The sequence below is a fragment of the Chelonoidis abingdonii genome, chromosome 23 (assembly GCF_003597395.2).
Source record: "Chelonoidis abingdonii isolate Lonesome George chromosome 23, CheloAbing_2.0, whole genome shotgun sequence".
NCBI classification, from domain to species: domain Eukaryota; kingdom Metazoa; phylum Chordata; order Testudines; family Testudinidae; genus Chelonoidis; species Chelonoidis abingdonii.
In genome coordinates, this window is record NC_133791.1 from 13,142,200 (window position 1) to 13,163,090 (window position 20,891).

The following is a 20,891-nucleotide window of genomic DNA, read 5'->3' on the forward strand; positions in this document are numbered from 1 at the left end:
TCACTGGGCTGGGGCAGGGGCTTGGTGTGTGGGAGGGGGTGAGGGCTCTAACTGGGGGTGCAGGCTCTGGGATGGGGACAGAAATGAGGGTTTCAGGGTGCAGAAGGGGGCTCCAGGCTGGGGAAGGGAGTTGGGGTGCAGGAGGGGGTGAGGGCTCCAGTTGCAGGTGCAGGTTTTGGGGTGGGGCTGGGGATGAGGGGTGCAGGAGAGGGCTCCAGGCTGGGGGGTGGAGCTGAGGGATTTGGAATGTGGGAGGGGGCTGTGGGTAATGGCAGGGGGTTAGGAAGGGGTATGGGCTCTGGGCTGGAGCCAGGGATGAGGGATTTAGGGAGCAGGAGGGGGCTCCAGGCTGGGAGGTGGAGCTGAGGAATTCAGATTGCAGGAGGGGGCTGTAGGTTGAGGCAGGGGTTGGGGTGCAGGAGGTGGACCCCCTGCCTAGGAGCCAGACCTGCTGGCCACTTCCGGGGTGCAGCGCGGTTCCAGGACAGGTAGGCACTAGCCTGTCTTAGTTCTGCAAGACCACCGACTGGATTTTTACTGGCCTTGTCAGTGGTGCTGCCCAGGGCTGCCAGGGTCCCTTTTCAACTGGGCATTCTGGTTGAAAACTGGACACTTGGCAACCCTAGCCATGGGTCCCAGGCAACATAAGCATTCCCTTCTAGGCCTATGCAGGCCCTGTTCTCTCTACAGGTCAGCAACAGGTACACTCTAACACCCCAGTCCTCCAAGCATCTGCGTGGACTGCCTAGCCCCAGCCTGCTGGACATTCACAGTATTCACAGATTCACTGCTTCCAAAGAAGCAGGACACCCCAGCGAACCAGTTTCACCTCAGATCATTGTTCTGCTTCACAGACAGCTCTTAGGTATATTTATAATGCAGACAAGTACAAGCTGATTTAACAAAGTAGAGAGATTCAAGTCAGAGCAGGTAGAAGTATTGGAAACAGATGGTGACAAAGAAAATCAAATCAAATGCAAAGATGCATACATTATGAGGCACACAATACACAACGACCAGATTGGAAATAAGCATCTGTTACCCCCTGACTGAAAGAAAACTGTCTGAGAATGTCACCTCCTGGTTACCTGCCTTAAAAACAACATTTTCAGGATAGACACATAACTCCTTAAATATTGTCTGAACATACATTTTGCAGCGATTATGTTGACCAGTGGGCTACTGTTTCTAAGTAGATACATCATGTGCCACCCTTTAGTGAATTATTATGTATATATCTGACCCATGTGATCCTTGGAAAATCCTATGCACCTCCTGGATACTCTGCAAGTTGGCATGAAGTCCCTGAGTCACTTCTCTCTCTTTGCTCCCCCTGCCCCAGGGGAACAGGAAGAGAGCCACAAAGGGCCTCCTTCTTCTTCTCCTAGAAATGGGAGAGTCACATAATTAATTCCTCGAGAAAAACAAATATCAGTTACATTTGATATCAGAATATGACAGAGTATTTTCAGCTGATGCTTGGTGAGCAGGCATTTAGGTTTCCCATTCTCACATCTGCTGCTGTTCAGAACAACTGACCAGCACAGCCAGCACATAACTTTTGAACCAAACACCCAGAAAAAACATTTATACCATGACTCTTACAGTGTAAGTGCAGCAGAGTTCTACTACAGTAAGGTCAGTGCAGCAGTTTTTAGCCTGAAAACTATCATATTAAAAGTAGACAACCACCTTTTTCTTCAGATGACATGATGGATACTGCAAATGGTACATTTATCGAAAGCTACATTATTCCAGATAAGTACTAGAGTAAAGCTATGCACTGGTTCTCTTGCACAGAGGTTTACTAGTATATTAACACCTGTAATTATTAAATCAGACTATAGGGCCACATTCTGTTTTCACATGCAATCTCTCAGCTGCATTGCTAGCACCAACTCATATGCACACTGATCAGAGCCTGGACCAGGTCCTGGGTGCATATTTATGTATCTGTTTACAACAATTAATTGTATCTTTAGGGAGAAAGAAGCCAAACAAACAGGAAAACCAGATTAAAACATAATAGAAATGAACAACACCACCTACCAGCTGAAAAAACGGAACTGAAGCAAGCAGCAGCCATTTGCAAAACAGCCACTTTAGGGCTACAGCAGCTTGTCTCTGCCAAATTTAAAGGGATAGCTCCCAGAAAAGGATGCTGGGAAAGGGTTTTTGTTATGAGCTGGGTTAAACCTTGTTATGGGTTGAGTTAAAAATCTCATTAAAAACTCATGTTTGAACATGCCCTCTACTTAAAAGAGTTGTGAGACAGGTAAGGGACCATACCTAAAGCAAGCTAGAGTCTGTTTGAAAACTAGGGACCCGAGGGCAAAGGGGGCGGAGGTGTATATTGTAACCAGGTGGGGCTGGGTGTATCTGTGAGAAAAGACAGACATACAGGCCCAGATTCTCAAAGGTATTTAGGCTTGTAGTTCCCAATGATTTCAGTAGGAGATAGGCACCTAAGGTACCTTTGAAGAACTGGCTGACAGAGACAACTGGAAAAAATCCGAGTAGAAGCCTGTAAGCACAGTGTGGCCCAGGACCCTAGAAAGAGGGCCTAGGTCAGGGTGCTGGCTGAAAAGAAGCACTCCTTTTGCTTTCCGTTCCCACTGCATTTGCAGAAGCAAGCCTTTGTACATTCCTTGTAAATAAGCAAGATGACATTAAATAAAATACCAGACTCCATCATCAGTTCCTGCTCCCAGCTTAAGTCCATGCTGCAGGGAGGTACCTATCTTTGCTTGCAATCCACAGCTGGGAACACCTCTCCTGGAGGTAGGCAGCTTGGGGCCTAAACTGTTTCTTATGAGAATGATTTAGATACCTAAGATGATCTAGTGCAGTGTTTCCCAAACTTGGGATGCCACATGTGTAGGGAAAGCCCCTGGTGGGCCAGGTTGGTTTGTTTACCTGCTGCATCTGCAGGTCTGGCAGATCGTGGCTCCCACTGACTGCGGTTCGCTGCTCCAGGCCAATTGGAGCTGCTGGAAGCGGTGGCCAGTATGTCCCTCTGACCGTGCTGTTTCCTGGAGCTCCCATTGGCCTGGAGCAGCAAACTGCGGCCAGTGGGAGCCACGATGGCTGGACCTGTGGATGAAGCAGGTAAACAAACCGGCCCAGCCCGCCAGGGGCTTTCCGTACACAAGTGGTATCCCAAGTTTGGCAAACACTGACCTAGGGAATCCCCCATAACCTCTAGCCCAGTGGTTAGAGTGCTCTCCTGGGAGATTGTAGTTCAGTTATCCCCTCTACCTGTTGAGGAAGAAGAGATTTGAACAGGGGTCTCTTACCTCCTAAGTGAGAAGCCTAACCACTGGACCCAACACTTAGAATATCTTAGAGCACTCACCTGAGACAGGAGAGGTTCCTGTTCACATCCTTTCTCTACATCGGGCAGAATGGGAAATTAAACCAACGTTTCCCATCGAGAGGGCCTTATATCTACCCTACTTCATCCAGTACAAAGGGGTTGTGTACGCTAACAGAGTAACCACATGACATTAGAAAATATAAACCACAATTGCTGGCCTTTCAGAACCAATTTCCAAACACCAGTGATGTAAAACAATGCAATAGCCTTTGGAATTAATGCAGGGTCCTTTCAACAGCTCTGCGTCTTGGGCTTTGAGTGGGGAATCAAACAGACTGCTCTCTCATCTTTGCATCTGGTTGCACCCGGTTTCCAACAAACATCTTATTACTGGTGGCAAGATTATCCTTGTCAGTGAATATTTGGGGAAAGTGCAGGGATATGCAAAGTGGGCAACCCCAAGCCGAAAATGATGAATCAGGCCTCCAAAAATCATTACAAATCATGAAATGTTATAAAAATAAATATCAGGTACATTTTCTTTGCTTTCTGGCTTCTGAGCCCTTGGGGGACTTGGGTCACATTTTCAATCTTCTCTATGCAACCACAAGGGTTAGACATTTACTTTTTTTTAAAATAGAAGCTGAGATACTGATGTAATTCCATCATTCCCAGAGCTAGGCCTTTACGAACGGCCCCACCCCCAATCATGAGATGCTTGTCATAAAACCATGAGAATTGGGAACACTGGATTGCATGGCTGAGAGGTACCGCAAATGCAGGCATGACGTAAGCACCTCCAAAATGTTCAGAGTTCCTATTATTTGCTGCATGTCTAAAATTTGGGATGCTTATCTGAACTCAAACTTCAAAATGGGATTGCTTTCTCTCTTTTTTTGGGTAAAAGTGGCTTGTTTTTTAGCTAATGCCTTTCTAAAGGTCCCATTCTGATTTTTTTTTTTAAATAATGGCATAATCCCAGTGCACTCTGAGATGAATAAATTATGGATGCAGATCACATGCTATGTACAGTACAGCCTTTTCTCTCTCTTCTGGTAAATGTATCTGCATACCACAAACTTGAACTTCAGGTTCTTTACATAGTCCTAGATAAATATCACCTATGAACAGTCTCATATACCATCCTGGAGACATGAGTCTGAACTATAGACATAGATTACCGTGACCTGCACCCTTTGTCCTTCCCACAGTCAATGCAAGATTAAATGTAGTCTCGGTGTATGAATAGCTGGCAGCTTGTACAGTGTTTTGGAGTGTCTAACACCTCATTGGCAGAGCTGCTGGCATATGCACAGCTGTGAGACTCATTGACAAATTACGGTTCCAGACCTTGAGGACTCTGCAGCATTTGCTAACTAACCGAGAGGCCTTTGCACGACCTGTAACTGAGAAGGGGAAAAATTCATCCTAGTGCAGCCTGATTACAGGCAGAGGTGCTCCAGAAACAGGAAGTAACAAATCAAAGAGAACGGAGGAGTCAAGCGAAAGTCAGATTCCTGGCTACGTCTGGCCTCGTTACACGAAATGGAGTTTGTTTATGCACTGCTGGTGTTAGTACTGGCAGTTTTCATTGCTGCTTTCATATTGTTAGTCGTGGGGACCATTTATTTTGATCTCTCCAACTCAGAAATCCCTCTTGGAGTGGACCAGCCTGTAAAGCTCCGAATCCTTCATAGTATTTTGATTGGCACAGCGGTTCTGGTGAGTTTACCTTGTCTGACACAAAGAATTCCGACAGGTGGGGTGCTTAGGTGAGCATGTAAATGTCACTCTAAGCGTAATGCATATGCCTGAAATAGGAACCCTGCCAGATGCATTTACCTGCGGTGAAAGCTACCAGAACAGGAACCCTACCAGGAGCACATTGCCCTTCAGGCAGGTTTGGTGTTAGGGGGTAGCAAGCAGGGCAATTGCCCAAGGCCCCATGCCACAGGGGGCCCCAGATTGTGTGGCTCAGACCCCGGTTAGTGTGGCTTGGCCTTTGGCAGAAATCCAATGTGTGAGCAGGTAAAGGAGGCTGGGTGGGGTCCCACTCTTTAGTTTCTGCCCTGGGCCCCAACAAGTCTATGGTGGGCCCTGCCTGCAGGCAGCATGATGCTCACACAATGTGCTCTCCCTGCTGGTTTCTGAAGGGAGAGTTCTGGGGCACTTCCCCCCACTCATCACCTGGTGGCAGGAAGGGCAGGAAAGGTCTGGGGGTGGGGAGGCAAAGCTCAGCAGAGGGCAGGACTCAAGCACAAGAGGCACCTATCTGTGCCCACTGCTCTCCAGCAATAACCTTTCCAACCTGTGGCTTATGGGGAACTCTGCAGTGACAGCAGACCTTGGTGATCTGAGATATTTCTGGTCCAGTCAATAGATATTAGGGCGAACTGAAGGAAGCACAAGAAATTATTTAAATAGAAAATAGCTCTATGACTCAATGTATATTTCAATCCAGGTATTTAAACTCTGCAGATTCATTTAAAATGAAAGCAAAACAAAGCAAAGACATACTTGTTTCTCAGCTGGGAATATCCAGAGTTGCTATAGCTCAAATGGCGTGGAATTCTGTAACACAATGCTAATTTACAGCTCATGACAAGAATGTAATGAGTCGTTTTGAATTTTTAACAGCCGGGTTCTGGATTTTTCAGCTTCCCAAACCAGAAAATCCAGTTGTCTCTCTCTCTCTCTCTTTCTCTCTCTCTCGTTAACCACACATTGGCTGCTGTATAATAAGTCAGCTTTACATGTAGCAATATAAGTGACTGGATTTAGAACATTTTTAAACTGGAAATAATTAAGAAAAACCAAGGCATATACTGAGGCAACAATATTGTTTGCAGTTGTTTTATTTCAATTGTTTTGGTATCTAGAAAATACAGCTGTACAAATCAAGTCACCTGGTGTTTATATATAATCAAAAGCACAAGGATTAGCTTCTTTAAAGTTACCAAAGCCTGATGGAATTTAAATCACTACTTTACAGAGTCTGCTTAGTTTGGTTATCTTCAGTGTCAAGTGTAGGGAACATATGTATTTACAAGCAAATTCACTACCAGTTTAACAAAATGCCTTTCATAGGTAATTACTTTACTGAGAGTAATCATGCAGTTTGCAGTATTGTAGCTGTGTTATCCCCAGGAGAACAGAAAGACAAAATGGGTGAGGTTATATCTTTTATTGGACCAACTTCTGTTGGTGAAAGAGACCAGCTTCTGAGATTACACACAGGTCTTTGCCCAGACCTGAAGAAGAGCTCTGTGTAAGCTCACAAACTCGTCTCTTTCACCAACAGAAGATGGTCCAGAAAAAGAGATGACCTCACCCAGCTAATTCTATCATAATGCAGTGACAGTGGAGGCAAATGTGACAGACATTTTTTGTTGCGAATAGACTTGGACATTAGCAGATGGATTCAAAGCCCAGTGACATCCGTAGAAGGACTCTCATTGACTTCCATGAGCTATAGCTCAGGCCCTATAACCTGTTTGAAGAGAGGGAACAATAGCCTTGGGGCACCTTGACTCTTTTTCGTGAAGTGTCTAGTTAGCTCTAATTTGTTCTTGCCCACCTGCCCATCCTTGCCTGAGTCATGCAGCAGGAATGTAGTCTGAAGCAAGGCTGTTTGAATGGTGCAGCACCTTCCATGGGAACCTAAGAACTGCCATACTGGGCCAGCTCAATGGTGCATCTAGTCCAGTATCCTGTCTTCCAACAGTGGCCAACACCAGATGCTTCAGAGGCAGTGAGCAGAACAGGGCAATTTCAGGTGATCCATCCCATATTGTTCAGTCTCAGCTTCAAGCAGTTAGAGATTTAGGGACACCTGGAGCATGAGGTTGTGTCCCTGACCATCTTGGCTAATAGCCATTGATGGACCTCTCCTCCATGAATTTATCTAATACTTTTTAAAATCCAGTTATACTTTTGGCCTTCACAACATCCTGTGACAATGAATGAGTTCCACAGGTTGCCTGGGACATTGTGTGGAGACATACTTCTTTGTGTTTGTTTTAAATCTGCTGCCTCTTAAATTAATTCCGATTTCAATTAACACACTGTGGTGTTAGTAGTGGCGATGAGCCCAAATTCCGAGCTAATAACCTTCTGACTCAAGAGACAAGTGACAAATACCCAGATGTTATCAAGTGAGGCGGTTTGCATCAGAAGAAAAGGAAAAAAGAGGACAGAAGATGATTGCTCTGAAGTCTCTGAGATGTATGATAGGGTCTGAGTGGCATAGAGGGAGTAAACCATGACATGTTCAATTTTTTGGAAGAAAGAAATTTAATGTGTTATGGTTTCAATAAAATTCCAAGTAATGTGTTACAGTTTTGAGTCAACAATACCATAAAGCACATTTGGACCCATAACCATGAGCCTCATATTGAGAGCTTAACGTTACTAAATATTAAACTGTTCTGGTGTCATTAGCCTGCGAATGTAACTCGCTCCCAGAAATCACCCTGCCAGGCTCAATTGCACTGATATAACTGCCCACTGCTAACGTTATCTGTGGTACAAAGTCCCATTGAGTCTAGATTAAACAAACACCCAGTGAACTGGACTCACATGCACATTCATTCAGGGTATTTTTCCTTACATCTTATACCCCTTGTTGATTCTTGTAGGCAGTGCATTAGGGCTCTGCTAATTGCTCATACCTTTATGTAGCAAATTCAAGGTTTCTTTCTTCCCTTGCTTTCAATACGTCTCCTGGCTGATCTCCTTTCATTCCTTTGCTCATACCATCACTTTACCCATAACTGGAGCTAGGCAAAACATTTTCAGACATATGTGTTATTTGCCAAATAATGCAGTTTTGAATCGCGTTCGCGAATCTGTGACAAATTTGTGGAATAGTTTTGGCCAAACAAATTAAACTGAAAAAGTCAAAATACTCCATTTCAACATTTTCAAAACAAACCTTCTCAATATTTTTCACTTTGCATCCAAATTTGCCTAAATTTGTTTTTTTTGTAAACAGGATTTAAAAAAACTCAACACTGCAACAAAATATTTTGTTGGACCCAAAACAGACAATTTTTTAAAAAACAAAACTTCTTTTGTTTTGGGGAAACCCACAATGATTTTTATTTGATTTCTTGGTTTGGTTAGAGAACCAAACAATCTCTCTTGCTGCAGATTAAGCCCATTACTTCTTGTCCTACCTTCAGTAGATTTGGAGAATAATTGATACCATCCTTTGGAATTTACAAAAGCATTAGAATCCATTCCTTATTTTTACCTACCATCTAGATGGCAGATTACTCTGTGGTACAGCTTGATTTTCAGTCTGCTTTTTTCTTTTAAGGGCAGACCAGTTGATTGGTAATGGGGTACATGGTAGAATCCTTTGCTTCTAATTGCTGGTATAATGAAAAATCATTGTAGCCTGAATTCTGGTTGGTGACCTATTCTCTCAGTCCTTGTGGATGCATGTCCATGTCAAGAAAACACCACTACAGTTGTTACTCATCTGCTCCCTTGGTGGCACTCTTAGCAGAATAACTAAGGACTGAATAACCTAAGGAGACGGAACTCTCCAGTAAAGGGCAGAAGACCAATGATAACGCAGAGTGAGAAGATGGCTACATAGACATTGCCTGCATTTCATTTCTCTGTGGTGCTGCTGATGTTGTTATTTTTATTTTATTTATCCGTATTGTGCTAGCTCCTGGAACTCTACATTCATTATTTTTTTTCTGTATGAGCTCTAGACTTTTGATCCTGCCTTAGTTTCTCCAAAGAGAGCACAGCTTATACCTATTGAGGAGAATGGAGTTTCTTTATGCTAACCCCTGGTCTCTTCCACTCTAAACAGGGAAAGATTTTGGAGAAGCTGGGTCTGTGCAGTCAACTTGGCTTCACCCGCTATATGCGACAGGGAAGGAAATTAGGGGAGGACCCAAAGCTCTTCATCAAGGACCTGCAGTTTGGGAAGGTGCCAGTGAGGATTTACCAGCCTAGAGCACCTTCTGCTGGCCGAAGGAGAGGGGTCATCTACTTTCATGGAGGAGGCTGGATGTTTGGAAGCATTAGTAAGATATTTAACAGAAAAAATATGCTGGATAATTAAAGATAAAAAGTCACCCCTTTTTTACAAACATCAAAGGGAAGTTGGTTTGGGCCTGAGATTTGGGAGAAGGTTTGTGGTTTGACTCTTCACCAGCAAATACACAAATACTCTGGCACATGTTGGCTGCAAGGAGAGAAGAGTTGGTGAACATTACATGGCTGTTCCAGACAGTGGGGCAGCTTGGAAAGAGGTGTGATATCATGATGAACAAAGGGGACAGTGAGAAATGAACCAGGGTAGTGCATAAAGGGTGGGGAAGAGAGGGACTTAGATGGGGGAAAGGAGAGAATTGTCATTTCCCTTAAATGCATCAGAGCTCTAACAGGGTATAGAATTGCTACTCCTTAGAGTGCTAGCAAGACACCAATGAAAACATTTGTTTTCCAGATTCCTATGAACCCATATGCCGCTACATTGCCAGAGAAAGCGAATCGGTGGTCTTGTCTGTTGAGTAAGTGAGCCTGGTTCATTTCTATTCTAGGAACTACTTACTCTTCATTGTGATAGCCACTAGCTGCACTGTACTAAGGTGCCCCCCATCTCAGAGGACTATATTTTCAAGAATCCAGGAGGCTCAGCAAGATGCTCAAATTGACTTTACGATTTTGCAGCTTTTCACCGCTTTTGTGCTGAGCTAGACAGAACAGACTCAGAATAAGATTGCTATATATGAGCACATTTTGTCATCTGCTGGGGAAAAAAAAACTGGAAAGAAGTTATCAGATCATTTTAATAAAAGCAAATATGTCTTGCGCCCAGCAATTAGCATAAAGTTGTCAGATATTGAGCCAAATCTTCAGCTTAGTCCACAAACTGCCGTTGAGGCCTTGAGGTAAAAGGAAATTTTGCCTGAATAAGAAATAAACAAGAAATATATGTATTTTCATAGCACCAATAGTAAAAAAGATTGTTTTTGTATAACAGCAGCACTTATAAGAGCTAGGTATTATGATTATAGGCATCAACCAAACCTGGGGTCACATGATGCTGATCCCAATATAAACACAGTAAGAGACAGTCCCCATTCCAAAGACCTCACAATCTACATAGATAACACAGACAAAACAAGTATAATTAATCCTCATTGTACGGATGGGAAACGGAGGGTTGAAAAAAGAGATTAAATGACTAAGCTAAGGTCCCTCAGGGAGTCTGTGGCACAGCTGGGAATCAAACGCGGCTCCCTTGAGTTTCAGTCTAATGCCTTAACCAGAAGACAATCCTCAGCTTTTGGCCCCGCTGGTCATAGTTTATCTGTGATCTGCAAATATAAGAATGATTGTCTGGAGGGTGGGTACATGTTTATGAGGTAATATCGATGTCCATGGCTGCAAAACAACAGGAGGGCTGAAAGTGGAGGATTTTGTAGCAAATAAACTTCCAACAAATCATAATGATTTTTTTCTGTTTTTATAATCCCTGACTCGTTGATATATTAGGTATCGTCTGGCACCAGAGCACACGTACCCAGCACAGTATGAGGACTGTCTCACTGCTACCACACACTTTATGAAGACTGCAGAAGACTATGGAGTGGATCCTACCTGTATTATCATTAGTGGGGACAGTGCTGGGGGCAATCTTGCTGCTGCTGTTTGCCAAACACTAGTGGGTAGACCAGACCTTCCAAAGGTGCATGCTCAGGTCTTGATCTATCCATGCCTCCAGGCAATAGACTTCAATTTGCCATCATATCAGCAAAACTGTGCAGTCCCCATCTTGTTCAGAGAACGTACAGCTTTTTATGTTCTGCAGTACCTCAAGGGGGATGCATCATTTTTGGAAGATGTCCTGGAGGGTTCCCATATGCCTGTAGATGTAAAACTGAAGTTTAGAAAATGGCTAAGTGCAGACAATATCCCTAAGGAATTTAAGGTCAGAGGGTACAAACCGAAGGTGCCCATCCAATCCTCAAATGAAGTTTATGAGGCAGTTAAAAAAATCTGTGAGCCAGCCTTTTCCCCACTTCTCACTGAAGATGCTGTTGTTCGCCAGCTCCCTGAGTCCTACATCTTGACCTGTGAGTATGACGTGCTTAGGGATGATGCCCTGTTATACAAGAAGCGATTAGAGGACGGTGGTGTGCCAGTGACCTGGTACCACATTGAGAATGGGTTCCATGGAATCATAAGCCTGTTTGATAAGGGCAGGTTGTCATTTCCAGCTGGAAAAAAGGGACTGGACAACATTGTAAACTTTCTCAGGAGCTTATAAAAACAATCTTCTCAAATATTGGGTCTTATATTTCCTCTGGTCTTCATATATGCCCCCAAAGTCAGGGAAGAGATCTGTAGGAAAAGTATCTTATATCACATGATGAGCTGCCATGACATGGTTTCCGTTGGTGATGAAGTCCACAGGCTTGTGTGAAGTCCCCTCCATTACTGGATGGAATGTTGATTACACACCTACATATTTTAAATGATTTCTTTGCATCATGCTGCAAGCTATTGTCTTTATAAATATCAGTAAATATTAAAGAAGATTTGTAATTGATTTTCTGGTTTGACCCATTTGATTCAATCAAGGCCTGACTGTTAATCCTTCCATGGAGAGATACGGTGCATGTGTGCCTATGTATGTAAGTAGAAGTACACGCCATCTACATCACAGCATTATGATGCAAAGTCGATGCACTGCAGTACTTTTGGAGAGCAGTACCAGCATCCAACTTACGTGCAGCTGCAGTGGTGAAACCCTTGGTCTTCTGTCTTCTGCAAATTTAAGAGTTCATTATGGATCATGGAATATTTTTCATCTCAGTGCAGAATATTACTTATATTGCATTAAACAAAGATTAGCCAAACATTTTATGATTACCTCTTTTTGTTTTGCCCAGTGTGCCACACTTGTAAATAGAATGAAACATGAAAAAAGATCATTGTTGTCCATCTAATGTGCCCACCAAAGTCGTGATGTCATGAAGTAAGCATCTTTGCTACATCCAGGGCCGGCTCCAGGGGTTTTCCCACCCCAAGCAGCCAAAAAAAAAAAAAAAAAAAAAGCCGCGATCGCGATCTGCGGCAATTCAGCGGGAGGTCCTTCGTTCCGAGCGGGAGTGAGGGACCCTCCGCCGAATTGCCACCGAATACCTGAAAGTGCCGCCCCTCTCCAGAGTTGCCACCCCAAGCACCTGCTTGATAAACTGGTGCCCGGAGCTGGCCTTGGCTACATCCCTCTACAGAAATATCAGAAATATTTCTGCGCTTCTATTTAACAATGCTCCACCACTTTTTAGTAAGATCCAGTGTTGTATCAATTTAATCTTATGTTCTATTAGGGAACTAAAATCTTCCCTTACAGTGAAACATACTTGATGATTTGCCTGCACTGTTTTCTCTTTCACCTCTACGAGTAAAAGATGTTCCCCTTATGGAAAAGTTCTATAGACTCTCTTAGGAAATCACAACCTTTTTGGGAACCATCCTATAAAATGTAGTTAATTATATCCCTGCTATTGAATTCTATAAGATGGTTAAAAAAAACTCTGTAGAAAGGATAACATGTTTGATTTTTATTTTTTTTTTAGGTTTAGGTTTAGAGTAATTTCTACAAAACCTGCTTAATTTCTGTAATAATCCTATTGGCTGTATCCCTACTAAATTCTAGAAGCATTCCTTAAAGCTAGTCCCATTGCCCTGTCCAAATTTCAACTCCAGTAGTTATATCCTTCCTTCTCCATCTTTGTAATGTACAGAACTGTTGGACTACTTTGTTTTTAAATTACCATATGTGGAGTGTAAAGATCCAATCCTGTTCCCATTGAAATCAGAAACAAAACTCCATTTATCTTCAATGCAGCAGGAGCCTCTCTCTCTTAGCAGTAGGATCCGCTGTTGCTTAGAGAGTGTTTGCATCCATTGACGATCACCATGGAGACAGCAAACAATGGAGATTCCGAGGCAGAGGAGTTCCACACATTAACTAGCTCGCCCTGCACACAAGTAGAGGGAAGCATAGATCTCGTTCTGCCTGATCTCTGCTGCATGAACGCAGAACCACCATTCACATCCCAGAAGGGGAACGGCAGAGGAGGCATTGATTCTACGGGAGTGGACGGGAAAGGGTGCTGCTGAGACTAAGAATGCTTACATCTCAGAGGGATGTGCAGGAATGGTACCTTCCCAGCTGGAAAATAAAACCAGAGTACTCCACGAAAGTGCTCATTGGAAACTGGTTGGAAGAGAGAAAAAGGGTAAGAAGGGTTAAAGGAAAAGGGAGAATGGGAACAGAGAGGGTCAGACCTGATGCTCTGGAGATGATCAGACACCAACCTTTAGGAGAGTTTGGATCCAGGCCTGTCTCAAAAGAGGAACAAAGGCAGAACCTTGGGTGCCTTGACCACAAAGTTCACTGGCCTGCTTCCATTTCTAGTCAGGAGGGAGTACTCCTCCCACTGAGCCACTACTAAAGCAATGCCCAAGCATGATGGATGCACAGGGATGTGGTGTAGATGGAGAGGTTCTTACAGACAATACATAAAGTGGTGGTCCTGACACCTCTGGGCCATTAAAGATCCCATGGCACTTCTCCCAAGACCAGGTATGTTCACTCCAGTTTTCTGGTTCACTTCCAGTTATGTAATTAAGTTCTGTGTACCTCCGATTCCCCATCCATTCATGCTTTCAGGTGGATAGGAGATTCTTCGTCCTGCACTGTTATTGGATTCTGCATAAAGGCATCCCAGTCAGGTGCAGCTGTATTTCAGTGGTGGATGCAGACAGCCCCATACTAGCACATACACTTTGTAACCAGCTACTAAAATCTGTCAAGTGCCATGCTGTCATTGGGTAAAAGATGCCTTTTAATGTCCATTTCATTATTTTTATTATTCATTTTTATTGTATTCTGCTTTAGCATAGATAGCCCTGTTTCTCACAATGTGGCAGCCAACCCCTGCAATCTCTTTTCTCTGATAAGGAAAACAGCTTATTTCATAATGACACGTCAGACACGTTCTTCCTGGGGATGAAGCAATACCTTATTTTAAATACATAAAGAAAACAAACACATTCAAGATTTACTAGATGCCTAAGACCCTTTTAAAAAAAACTTTAGATCCTTTTACTATAGGATACTAGAATTGTTTATGTTCTTCACAGTCAGCCTCTCTCTTTCCAAACAGATGGTCTGTAGAAATTATCTTATATTTAAGTGGCACTTTTTATATCAATTTATGTCAAATTAATTTACAAATGGAACAAATTGTATATAGAGATCTAGCCTACATTGTAAGCCCGGGACTGTCTTAACTCTATGCTTGTAGAGGACATAGCAAAATGGAATCCTAATCTTGGCTGGGGTCCCCATGCACCACTGTAATACATAAAAAGAATATATACCCACCACTAAACTGCAACCACCTCAGAGTAGGAACATGCAACTGTTTAATAGTACACAAGAACACTGTTCAAGACCTGATTACCCTTCTCCCTCAACAAACTGCTCCAAGTAGCACCCTGATCTCCTTATAAAAAGTGCCATGGGGACTGGAATGACCACAGTTGTTCTGGATGTTGGTTTTACAAGCCAGGCAAAGAACAGCAAATCCAATGGCACAGCAACCCAATACACCACATTGGTTCAGTATTGATTCAGAGAGAACTGCCTCCTTTTAAAATCACTCAAACTCCTTCTGGCAGCTGCCTACTATTTCCTGGAATTGCAGCCAAACTCTTATTCAGCCTGACACCATTTATCTTATGAGATCTGATGGGATCGCAATGGGAAGAGATATTTGAAGGGGGTAGACATTATACAGGGAGAGGAATTATTTAGTGTGTTGCCTGGCAGTATAAAATAAGAGGAAATGAAAAAGGGAAAACATAGGATGCAGATCAGGAAACACTTCCTGACAGTGAGATGTATTAGACCATGAAATAATCTCCCAGGAAGTGGAAGAGGTCCCACCACTTGAGATTTTTAAAATTAGACTGGACAAAATCCCAGAAGATATAGCGTAGGGAACAATCCAGCATTGGGTGGTAGGTGGACGAAGGGTCAAAATGAAAGCAGATCCTTTCCTTCCAGTAGCTACGCCTACACTAGGTGAATAAGTGTGGCAACGAGCCACTGGTGAACTTGTAATGTCTACACATAAGAACCATCCCAGGCTTTTTACAATGGCTGGTTTTACTGGTTGATTGTAACATCTGAGCCAAGGTCTTCAGAGTAGGCCTTTGCAAGCAAAAAGTGTCTCCCAAGTGCGGGGTAGGAAGTCATTAGCATCGGGGCTTTGGGATCATTTGTAATGAGATGCCGTGGGCAAATCTGCCAGATCTGTTCATTTTAATTCAGTTGTTCCTTTGATCTTTAGAAGGCTGAAGGGGGACATTGTCAAGAGCACCCGTGAGTCACTCAGCTCAGCTGGAGTTTGACACTTTAGTAAAGTGGCCAGTAAGGGATTAACTGGATTACCAGAGTACTACCGGTTGGAGCTATGTTCTAGCCTTCCCTTCCTGTTTCGTAAGCGTGTGTTTTCCCCTACTCTGTTTGTAGATAGTTGAATGAAGCAGAATGGTTTTTGCCTGTAGTACTGTAAGCAGAGTGTGTTTGCTTACAGTGAGTGGTCCCTGTACAGAAGACACCTAATTGAATGTTGGGCCTTTGAAAATCTCTCCCAACGAGCAGTGGTTTCAGTGTGAATAATCGCTATATAGCGAGTGTCTCCTTTTGGATCTCTTTTAGTTTACAGAAGACATTGGGAAACCCAGCAACAGCAGCTATGGGACTGACTTTATTCGCTTCCCTGGCCACAGAACAGATCAAACAGTGAGGAGAACCATTATGAAGAAACTTGATGTAAGTAAAAAAAGGGGGTCTCAGGGCTTGACTATACAGAGATTTAGTACCCGGCAAGCTGGACTGTCAATCTACTGGGAGCTGAATGGTCACATGGACTTTGCTACCATGTGCTAAAAGTTCCGTAGTGTGCTTTGATCTACTGCTGTTTGAAACCACAGGCTAGAGGGCTGTAGATTTACACCCTGGCTTGCCGTGCACTAAGTGGCCATATAGACAAGACCTCAGATTTAAGATTGTAGATGTCAGCCTTCAAAACAGGCACATGTTAAATTTAAGATTAAAATCCTGCGCAAATATGTGCGTGTGTGTGTATCTGGGGAAGGTACAGAGTGATACAGAGCCATCCCGCATGCTGCTTTGGGGCAGGACGGCTTATGGAAGAGGGAGAATACAAATCCCTCAAGGCTTCTTGTAGCTCCCCCCAAGTTCCTGTTGCTAACCCCAACATGTGTGCAGGAAGAATAGGACATGTTTCCTAAGGGAAGATATCCCCCAGCAGAGTGCCTGGAGTGGATCCTGCACTGCTGCAACACAGATGTGCACATGGAAGAGGCTCCTTGTGCCCTTTTCTCACCAATGCACCCCCATGTAACAGGAAAGGATTTTGCACTAAATGGGGCCCAGATCCTCCAGAATGTTAGAGTTGTCCCAAATACCACCCCTACAATGTCTCTTCCTGCAAAATGCCCTCATCCCCAGATGTCTTGATTATTTCCTCCAGATACCTGTATTGTATGTGTGTTTTAATGCCTCAGAATACTTTAGTAACACATGAGGATCAGTTTTTCAATTGCATACCTCATGCTCCTGCACATGCCTGAATCGATGTGTGTGCAAAGCTGCTACATATGTAGCTGTTTTGCAAGTGTAAAAGCAGGGGTTTGTTGGGGATTTGGTTCTGACCCATATTTGCCGGATCACCTGGGGCGCAATCTGACCTAATAGGCTCCAGCACCTTTTAAATGCTCTGCCCGTACAAGCAATATGGTTTCGTGCACCTCTCTTTACAGGGTCTGCCAAAGCAGCATCTGTTTATGCATCATGAAGAACTGAACAACCGAAATTTAGTAACTCAGTACGATGATCATTACAACAGACATGGCTATAATCCTGTGTTGCCTCCGCTCCGCAGATGGAATGGACAAAAGCTAGCCTGGCTCCCGGAGAAATCAGATTTCCCCGTTTTTGGTACTTTTGAGGGTTATCCTGGCAGTCGCTCACAGACAGAGAGACAGTCTGGTCTAGAGGTCAGCATTCAAGCCTTAGGAGCCAGAGACCTCACTAAATTCTAACCTTTTGTCTCCAAATGGCTTACTGTATCCCTTAGGCCAATCGCTTACCCACTCTGCACCTTAGCTTTTCCATCTGTAAAATATAAATAATAATGGTTAATGCTTCTCCACCACAGAGGAGAGTAACGAAGTTTAGTTAATGGACCAAACTTTCCTCCCATGTGCAACAGCCAATGATAATAATGCTGATATAACTGCTAGAAGAATTTGGCCTATTGGTTGCAAAATTATTTGAAGATTAGAAGTGCCTCAGACTGAGTGCTAAGTGTTATGAACAGACAGGGTAGACTCTCTGTTAATTTCCTATTGCATAAGCACAAAGTTATTAATGTCCTGTCTAGTGGTTTGAGCTGGGAACTTCTGAATTTGGGGGTTGAAGTACCCCAAGCTTCATTCTGACTTTAAGTGCTTATGGTTGAAGGGGCACCTGCTTAATACACTTGTGGTTTCAGGGCAAAATTTACAAACGTCCCTAAGTGGCTTAGGAACTTAAATCCCATTTTGATGTAGGAATGGGAATTAAGTGGCTAAATACCTTTGAGGATCTGGGCCTTAGAAGTGTAAGTCTAGTTAAGTGTCTAAAGTCACTTTGGCTCCTAAGTCATTTAGGTACTTTAGAAAACTGTACCCATATTCTAGTAAGTTGTTTCAGTTACCCAGGGAAAATTGTGAACTAAAATGTTAAATGTAATTCCACTAACTTTTCTATGCACCAGAGGGTGTGCCTATATACCACTGCTCTCTACTAGATGGACTCGAAACTGTTCGCCTGTGTGTCATAGCTCCTCTACTGTCAACAGCTCACAGTGCTTCTCCTTCCATTCGAGGAGTAAAGGTCTCTGGTTTTGGAGGAAGAGGGTCTAAATTATGTCCTCACTATTGTCACGAAGTTCTGAATTAACCCCATGTGCCCTGTGTTATGGAAACCCTAGCTGCCATGAATTGTTTCTATTACTATGACATTTCATCATTGTTTGTTCCAGAACCACCCACCAACTATGGCCTTTTTGAGCAACTAATGAAAAAATGGACCCACCAAGAGGCTGGAGTGATGAACAGTGTCTACACTGTTTCTTATGAGAGGCCACCTGTTTCTGCTTTTGCCATTCGCCGACGTCCGGTCACAAATTGCCACCGCTCCCCCCATGATGGGCAGCATCTTCCCCACAACCTCAGTTCCAGTCTGGAACGTGATGGCACACCAAAATGCCTTCAAGTTTCCGAGCAACTGGTCAGAGACATGGCAGCCATTGGCGCCACGCTGTAGAGTGCTCATTGTGATATTCTAACTGCTATTCAAATACAGCATGTTGCCCAAACACTAAGACTATTCTGGTCCATGTGCTATTGGCAGAAATAGGAATTAGGCTATATAGATGGAGTGGTGTTTACTGGTTGGAGCAGAGCACTGGCGTGTAGGGTGACTGGGTTACATTCCCAGCTCTGCCTTTGACCAGTGGCAACTTCTCAGGGTGGACTTTGTTTCCCTTACTTGAATCAGAAATCTGCATGATCTTTCTGTGCTGTTGTGAATGGCTCTGAGTTGACCTTCGTGCATCAGCTTTGCCTACTCACTGACAGAAGTCACCACCACCCACTGCCTCTACTGAGCGAGTGACCTTATTCAGTTTAGGGGTGGGCCTTCTGTGCCGCTCCCTTGTGGAAAGAAGCAGTAGGATATATATTCCATATACAGGGAGCATACCCTAGATATTTATACGCATTACACATGAGGACTGTCATATATGACAGTGGACACATATTAGAGTGAATACAGGATTTCTCATGAGTGCAATGGGTAAAACATATGCTACACCTCTACCCTGATATAGCGCAACCCGATATAACACAAATTCTGATATAGCACGGTAAAGCAGGGCTCCGGGGGGATGGGGCTGCACACTCCGGCGGATCAAAGCAAGTTCAATATAACGCGGTAAGATTTTTTGGCTCCTGAGGACAGTGTTATATATCTGCCTGTTTTGCATATGTTTTGCCTGTTTTGCATATTTTTGTTTTACCTGAGCACTTATAAAATGGTGTGAAGATCTTTGCCTACTTCATGGCTGTCCGTGTGGGGGTGGATGAATAATGGTTATGAAGTGCTTTGAGATCATCAGCATGGAAGGTACTATTATGTAAGTGCCAAAAGATTGAAATAAAGGAATCAACACAGCCCTGTTCAGGCTAGGAAGAAGTTGGTGTATTTGATTGTGATTGAATTAGTTTGCAAATTTGTAATGAGTTTGACTCATGCTTACCAGAAATTCTAAGTGCTTAGCAGCGGAGTTAAATGATTTGGGTGAATAACATTTAGTCTTTCAGGATAAATGGGATTTGACTAACTCTTAGTTAGACCTGTGTTGATTACATTTTGTACTGTCCTTTACACTGTGAATTCAACCTGATCCCTTAAAGCCAGACTGTCCCATCCTAACTCCCAGCTATGGAACTACCTGTGTAAGTGCTTGCCAATGTGAGTAAGGCTGGAACAATCAAACCCGAATATGAAGTCATGCCAATCAGCCCATTGCTGAGTAAGGTGTTATTTTGAATAAAGGTTGCAGCATCTGTCCCTCAATTTTCACTTGCATTTTGCACTCAGGTACAATAATAACTTCTAAAGGGAGAAACTTGTCACAGAAAAACTGTATCTGTTTAGATGAGCCTTCAAACTGGGTAGAATACACAAACTAACTTTGTTTTCCTAAACTGATTTACCAAGTTCATATAATTGTGTGCATGTGGGGTTTTTTGTTTGTCTGTTTTATTTCAAAACAAATTAAATCACTTTTTAAAAGCAGAAATAAATCAATGCTCCAGTTCAGTTTTCATGGGCAACCCTACCAAAACAAACTCAACAATAAGGAGAAAACCAGAGAGGGATGGGGACGCCACTTTAAAAGGTGTTGATTTAAACAGGTTTTTGTCATTGGATATATGGCAATTTCAATATCAACAACTTTGTTGTCACGGCAAGTTATACAGGTGTCGTTATAAAGTTATGCATCTCTATTTAGGACAGGTTTCACAACGGTAATAGTTTTATATAGCGTGTCCATTTCTCACTATTGCTCATTTCAGATTATGGGACAGCCTGTTACAGATTGTGATATAAATATTAAATTAATAAACAAACAAAGAAATAATACATTTTCATTTTACTGACCTAATTTTTTAAAGCGGGTCTCTCTGTGTGCATGCATGTTTTTCTGCATTTAATTTTTACCTTTCCTTAGAGATAGGACCATACAGAAAAAGCCTACTCCAGATTTTGAAACCTCAAAGTTCAGCAATATCAGATAAGCCCCTTATAGAAAAGGAAGGATCAGGGTCCAGGTTTGGAATCCAACTCCTTCTCCCTTTGTTTGGGGGTGATCAAATTTGGGGTTTG

General features: G+C 43.2%; 2 protein-coding genes across 2 annotated transcripts; both read left to right on the forward strand.

Moving 5' to 3' along the window:
- Positions 1-4,711: 4,711 nt before the first annotated feature.
- LOC116821955 (arylacetamide deacetylase-like 4) lies at positions 4,712-12,191 on the forward strand. Its single transcript, XM_032775506.1, has 4 exons — positions 4,712-5,038; positions 9,147-9,363; positions 9,789-9,852; positions 10,841-12,191. Exons 1-4 carry the CDS (start codon positions 4,862-4,864, stop codon positions 11,613-11,615), a joined length of 1,233 nt encoding a protein of 410 aa, XP_032631397.1. The 5' UTR covers positions 4,712-4,861; the 3' UTR covers positions 11,616-12,191.
- A 1,140-nt stretch (positions 12,192-13,331) lies between these two features.
- On the forward strand, positions 13,332-19,206 carry CFAP107 (cilia and flagella associated protein 107). The gene is made up of 4 exons (XM_032775375.2): positions 13,332-13,596; positions 16,089-16,202; positions 17,216-17,393; positions 18,481-19,206. Exons 1-4 carry the CDS (start codon positions 13,486-13,488, stop codon positions 18,762-18,764), a joined length of 687 nt encoding a protein of 228 aa, XP_032631266.1. The 5' UTR covers positions 13,332-13,485; the 3' UTR covers positions 18,765-19,206.
- Positions 19,207-20,891: the final 1,685 nt, after the last annotated feature.

Coding starts and splice junctions, on each gene's coding strand:
- CFAP107 (XM_032775375.2), top strand. CDS start 13,486: ATGCTTACATCTCAGAGGGATGTGCAGGAATGGTACCTTCCCAGCTGG. Junction 13,597..16,088: donor GGTTGGAAGAGAGAAAAAGG/GTAAGAAGGGTT, acceptor GATCTCTTTTAG/TTTACAGAAGACATTGGGAA. Junction 17,394..18,480: donor ATCAGATTTCCCCGTTTTTG/GTACTTTTGAGG, acceptor TGTTTGTTCCAG/AACCACCCACCAACTATGGC.
- LOC116821955 (XM_032775506.1), top strand. CDS start 4,862: ATGGAGTTTGTTTATGCACTGCTGGTGTTAGTACTGGCAGTTTTCATT. Junction 5,039..9,146: donor TGATTGGCACAGCGGTTCTG/GTGAGTTTACCT, acceptor CACTCTAAACAG/GGAAAGATTTTGGAGAAGCT. Junction 9,364..9,788: donor CTGGATGTTTGGAAGCATTA/GTAAGATATTTA, acceptor TTTGTTTTCCAG/ATTCCTATGAACCCATATGC.